Below are 6,244 nucleotides of genomic sequence, written 5' to 3' on the forward strand. Positions count from 1 at the left end.
TATCGATCAGCTGCCTCTTGCACACACCCTCCTGGGGATGTGCCCGCAACCAAGGTACATGCCCTTGACTGGAATTGAACCTGGGACCCTTCAGTCCGCAGGCCGACGCTCTATCCACTGAGCCAAACCGGTTAGGGCCAAAGATATTCTTAAGTGAAACTGATTTTTTTTTTTTTTACTGTGGGTGCATGGCAATGAAGAATATAATGACTTCCCATATAATTTGATAACACTGACTTAAGCTATTCTAAGGAAGGCACCAGCAGTTTTATGCACCATTGTTCTTGTACCATCAGAGCAAATGTCAACACAATGAAAAAGGCAAAAACATTTGGCTCTATTATGAAAATATATGGCCTAACAAACCCCAAAAGAGGTTTCAGGCTCTCAGAGGTCTATGTACTCCACTTTGAGAACTGGTGCTTTAACCTCAAAGTGCTCAGCTTACCTTAAGAGGTCACCTGCCAGCTGCATTTAGAAAGGCAGCATCTATATATATAAAAGGCTAATGTGCAAAGTGTCCCCTCAGGAGTTGGACCGAGAGACTGGGAGTTCAATCGCTCGCTATGATGTGCACTGACCACCAGGGGGCGGCGCAGAATGAGGGAAGGAAGGGCCCAGCTGGCAGCCAGAGGCCCCAATCGGCCCTGATCGCTGGCCAGGCCTAGGGACCCTACCCGTGCACAAGTTTCGTGCACCGGGCCTCTAATGGTAAAAGAACAGAATGGAGATTTGGTATCAAAAAGATCTGGTTTCAAATCTCAATACTCCCCCATACTAACTGTGTTACTAGTTAGTATATCTAAGGTTCTTATTCTAAACTCTCAGTTTAACTTTCCCCTATAATAATGGGGAAATTATATACACACAGACACAGACTCCAACTTGAGAGGAGAAAAAAAATGACCTGCCTTGCATGCAAATGCCAGCAGTTTAAAATGTCTATGACTTAAGGTAGGTTTTTAAATTTTGTTTAACAATATCCATTATTAGCAAAAGTATGCAAAAATGGATTCTCTGGTGAGGTTGCAAATTTATACATTCTGAAGAACAATGTGATAATATGAATCAAAATCAGGCTTAACCTTTAACTCAGCAATGCTGCTTCTAGCAACCTACTTAAAAAAATTAAGAAATAGGGATGTTCATCACAATGTCATATATAACAGCAATAGGTCGAAAACAATCTAGATATTTAAAATGAAATAGGTAAAAAAAAAAAAGATGGCTTAGCAAGGTACCAGATATGGTTAGAAATACATCTATGCTATTTGCAGCTGTGTGACCCTGGACCAGTAACCTAACCTATCTGTATCTCACTTGTGTCATCTGTAAATTACCTGACATGGTAACAGTGAAGATAAAATAAAATGAAAGAAAAAAAGTCCTAACATTTAGGAAATCCCTCAGTGCAAGATAGCTGCTACTAGTAATAGAATACCAGGCAATTAGCAATTATTAAAGTTATATATTTACACATGTTGACAAAGAAGCAAATCATAAACTATTAAGGAAAAACATAGGGTATATAACTTAATGTATGGTATAATCCTATTCTTGTAAAATAAAAATGTGTGTTTATACCTACATGTAGAAAGAAGTCTTAAAAGATATACAGAAAATGGTTAATGTGTTCATTCTGGGTAATGGAATTGAGTTGTTTTTAAATTATTTAACAATTGATTTTATCATGAAAATGTGTTACTTTTGTAAAAATTTAAAAGTCTATGAAAATTTTAAACATTACCGATTACCCAATCATGATACGGTATTTTCAAATTTTACAGAAGTTTGCTTTAATTTGGACTTCAGCTTTCTTGCTCCTTTCTCAGACAGGGAGATGGGAAACTATTCTTAAGATGTTACCACATTCTTAGGGAATTACTAGACGACAACTCGCATATCAAAAAAGCTAATACCAAAGACATAACACCCAAGTTAAAATAAGAAATCTATCCTACCTTCAGGAAATCCAGGTCCTCTTTGTGCCTGTAGAAAGGGTCGTACTCTTTTGGGTCATAATGCTCTATGAATGCACTTCCCTACGGGAAGGAAATAAGCCACACATAAGAATAAGAGGTGCACAATTCATTCTGAGCATAGCAGGACTCAAGAGTCAAAACACAAACCCATTTTAATGCTTCTGAATGGCCATCAGTAACAAGTGCAAAAGGAAAGGGAAGACCAGATTCTAAGTTAAATTTAATGTATCCAAGTGATAAACACTATAGTGACAGGCAGAATTTACTTAAAATTCGTAAGATTTTAATAAAGAATTTTGGAACACTAAAAGATTTGGGAATTTGTTTCTTAATGCCTACTAGTCAAATATCTCAGATCTCTTAAAAATGCCAAGAGACCATAAATATCTATAGCTTTGTAAGTAATAGAATTCCAGAAAAAAATATATATGTTCTGAACCTAGAGTTCAAAATTTTTTAATTGGTGTATAAAATGAACAATTACCTGAGTACAACAAAGACAACTGATTCTGATGTACACATTTAAATCCAGAACTAACCCTCCTCCTCCATCTGTTCCACATGCCCTGGATTTAAGAGTAGTGTGTGTTGTAATAAAATATAAATTACTCATATATAGAGTGGGGAGGGGCAGGCTGTTTGAATGATTATAAATAAAGATAACCATCGTTTTTAAACCAACTGGGGGGGGTGTCAAATGATCTCTTAATACCTTTTTATTTACGTATTTTAAGAAGGTATCTAATTCCTGGTGTCTCCTTTTTTTAATCTTCTTATGTGAACAAACTTTCTCCATGATTTTCTTCTGGAGAGGACCTGCCACATGGTCAACCCATCTTTTGTATAACATCTCTTTTCTTCTTGTATTTAAGAAGTCATGATGCTGTAAATACTTTTCTAATTCCTAGTAAACAGGGGTGTAAGAGATAAACATGTTATCTGAAATCTTTCTTGTTCTAAAATTTAAACTTCATTTCTATTCCTAAGAATAGCCCACAAAGTCACTCATTAATTCAGTCATTTACTTGGCTTCTACTGTGTGACCCACACTATAGTGGGAAAAGGAATAATGGATAAATTAGACAACATGCCAGCTGTCCACAGAGAGACACACTACAAAACAAAGCCACAAAACAACTTGGAGGGACAATATAGCAAGATATATATTTTTTTTCCCAAAAAACTATCTAGACATGCTTTGAATAATTGTAAAGGTAGTGTTTATTAAAATACATTTCATTTTCAAAATTAAGCTATCAGCTGTTAACGTGTGTATACATTTTTTGGGACACCCTGTATATGTAGTTAAAAACAGGGACCCAAACAGATACTTGTATAGCAGTGTTCACTGCAGCATTATTCACAATAGCCAAAAGGTAGGATGGAAGCAAAGCAAGTGCCCATCAACAGATGAATGTATCAACAAAGCGTGGCATCTACATACAATGGAATAATACACAGCTATAAAAAGGGGAGGGAGTTCTGAGACCTGCTACCACATAAAGGAACCTTGAAAACAATATGCTAAGTGAAATAAGCCATAAAAGGACCAATAATGTAGGATTCCACTTATGTAAAATATCTAGACTAGGCAAACTGATAGAGACAGAAAGTGAATTAGAGGTCAGCAGAGGTTTGGGGAGGGAAGGAAGGAGAGTTATTATTTAATGAGGACAAAGTTTCTGATAGGGTGATGAGAGTTTTGGAAATAGATAGTGGTGATGGCTGCACAAGTAAATGTGAGTTTACTGAATTGTACACTTAAAATGGTTTAAAAATAGCAAATTTTATGCTATGTATATTTTACCACAATGGAAAAAATATTTTTAAGATTTTTAAATATTCCCAAAGTGAGAGGCATTTCAGATGGGCCTTAAAGAATGAAGAGTTATCTAGGAAGAGAAGAGATGACAGAGAAAGTGGAAGAAGAATATTCCATGGGGAAAAAGAGATAAAGCAAAGAGACAGGAGTATAGCACAGCCTAGTCCAAATGGCCTGCGAAGAAAATGCCTGGTTTAGGCTATAAACTCAATCATTCTCACAAAACTTGTTTTTATCGAGCCAATGAAATCATGTAATTATTGGGATCAACAACATAACATTTAAAGTGTGTGTGTGTGTGGGGGGGGAGCCCTGAGAGCTTCCTACTTTGTAGGGATTACCCCTTCCAAACTTCAGGTCATAGCACAACCATCCCTTTTTAAACAACTCTGAAGAAAACCCTTAAAAACAAAAATGGGTTACCTATCCCAGTGTTTAGTGGACATTCACATGGACATTCACCTTGTCTTATAATTAAACCCATCCTGCTATAGTTCAAGCCTTGTTCTTACCTAGGTTTACATGAGTAATTCTTGGTTGCTGTGTACCAATAACAGCTCTTAAAGCTCTTACCAATACATAGTGACTCCATCAAAGCCCCACTAAGATGAAGGAACAAGTGAGAAGGTACCTGTGAAAGAATCCCCACAAAGTATAGGAAAAGAGGAAGTCAATTAAAGCAACCTCAGAGGCCCCTTAAATTTAATCCCAGGGGCTAATGAGTGTTTTTTAATTTTATTTTTTAAAACTTGTATAATGATGATGAACTACATGTAAAATGAGAAGAAAAATTAAAAATATTTTTATTGATTTCAGAGAGGAAGGGAGAGGGAGAGAAAGAGATAGAAACATCAATGATGAGAAAGAATCATCGATGGGCTTCCCCCTGTACGCCCCACACTGGGGATCGAGCCTGCAACTCAGGCATGTGCCCTGACCTGGAATTGAACCATGACCTCCTGGTTCATAGGTAGACGCTCAACTACTGAGCCACGCCAGCCGGGCAAGAAAGAAAATTAATTGAAACATTCTATAGTTAATTCTTACCTTATTTATGTAATTTTCTCTATATAATATTGATTTAATAGCTGCATTAATATCCTCTCTGGCAAATGCCTAAAATGACAATGAAATTTTGAAAGTCAAATCTCAAAAAACAAAGTGTTAATACTATTGTGACTTATATTTTACATGACAGACATATCTCTGGAAAATTCTCTGTAAATCCAGTTTTTATACCTAAAACGATATCATAAAGTACTATTTAAAGAGTATTTGAATCTTTCTGCTTTCAGTTAAACTCATTCTAGGGCAAAAAAAAAAAATTAACTATAATGACAGAAAGCAAATCCGAGATTGTCTTGATGGCTGGCAGGGAGGGAGGGATTGCCAAGGACACAATGAAGAAACTTCGGGAATATTGACTGTTCGTTACCTTGATTGTGGTGATGGTTTCGTGTGGGCATACATGTTAAAATTTATCAGACTGTACACTTTAAATATATGCAATGGATTGTATGTATATCACTTATACCTTTATAAAGCTGTTTAGAAAAAATAACAATCTTAAAAAACACACAATATGTATAAATTGTGTGCTTCAAGAGAAACTCTGTAACTTTGCTATATTAGAAAAGGTATATAATCCATGACCCATGATTCCACCTTGAAGAAGCTGGAAAACCAAGAGCAAACACAAAGGTAGTAAACAGGAGAGGGTAAACAGAAAACATAGAAAAAATATTACATTTCACACAAGCCAGTTCTCAATGCAACTACCCAAGTATAAACTTGCAGGCGCCGCACCCTGTACCTCCACGAAAGGAAGTGGCTGCGGTTCCAACCATTCTTTTGAGCTCTTGAGTCTGGGAGGCTTCTCAGTGAGCAGATCTTCGCTGTCTACACTATTCATGGTGGTTCCCAAATAGCAGAGACCCTGGAAAAACTAAAACGTTAGCTTATTTGGTAACGAGAAGTCCTCATCTCATCCTCTTCTGTTGAATGAATCGTCAATGCTTGTGACCACCGACGGGCAGGAGCGGATTCGGAACATGAGCGCTCCATCCACACTGTCCCTGGCAAGGGCCTGCGCCGCGGCTTCGGATCACGTCCCCAGAACCAGGGCGGTTCCCTCTACCCGGACCCGCGTCCCCCGAACTCCAGGCTTCCCACCTACCCCGACCACACAGCCCCTTAGCAACAGTGTGGCAACCGAAGCCTGGCTGCTAGGAGTCCTACCGCCGCAGTTTTCTGACCCAAGGTCCCGAGTTGCTACTTTCTGGCTACTGGAGCGCACAGCGGCCGGGCTGCCTGGAGAATCGAGGGGCTTTCAGACAAACACGTGCTTGTCCCCAGGGCCCCGCCTCCAGGACCGTGTCTCTGGGGGACGCTGCCTTAGGGCTCGCGCGGTGAACCTCCGGCACGGGGGCTGCGACCCTGC

General features: G+C 38.5%; 1 protein-coding gene across 3 annotated transcripts in view; it reads right to left on the reverse strand.

Moving 5' to 3' along the window:
• Positions 1-6,229, reverse strand: part of LOC102244949 (protein FAM228B) — a 15,094-nt gene extending 8,865 nt beyond the window's left edge. For 2 of the 3 annotated variants that reach the window (XM_005874920.2, XM_014546680.1), the window contains exons 1-4: positions 5,618-5,973; positions 4,852-4,920; positions 2,695-2,886; positions 1,962-2,042 (exon numbers count right to left, since the gene is read on the reverse strand). In XM_005874920.2, coding sequence (XP_005874982.1) covers positions 1,962-2,042; positions 2,695-2,886; positions 4,852-4,920; positions 5,618-5,716 — 441 coding nt within the window. In that variant the 5' untranslated portion in view covers positions 5,717-5,973. Of the gene's footprint in view, positions 1-1,961; positions 2,043-2,694; positions 2,887-4,851; positions 4,921-5,617; positions 5,974-6,042 lie in introns of those variants that run through there. The other variant, XM_014546679.1, reaches the window with a different exon arrangement.
• Between the last annotated feature and the right edge of the window lie 15 nt (positions 6,230-6,244).

The sequence above is a fragment of the Myotis brandtii genome, unplaced genomic scaffold, assembly GCF_000412655.1.
Source record: "Myotis brandtii unplaced genomic scaffold, ASM41265v1 scaffold454, whole genome shotgun sequence".
NCBI lineage: Eukaryota > Metazoa > Chordata > Mammalia > Chiroptera > Vespertilionidae > Myotis > Myotis brandtii.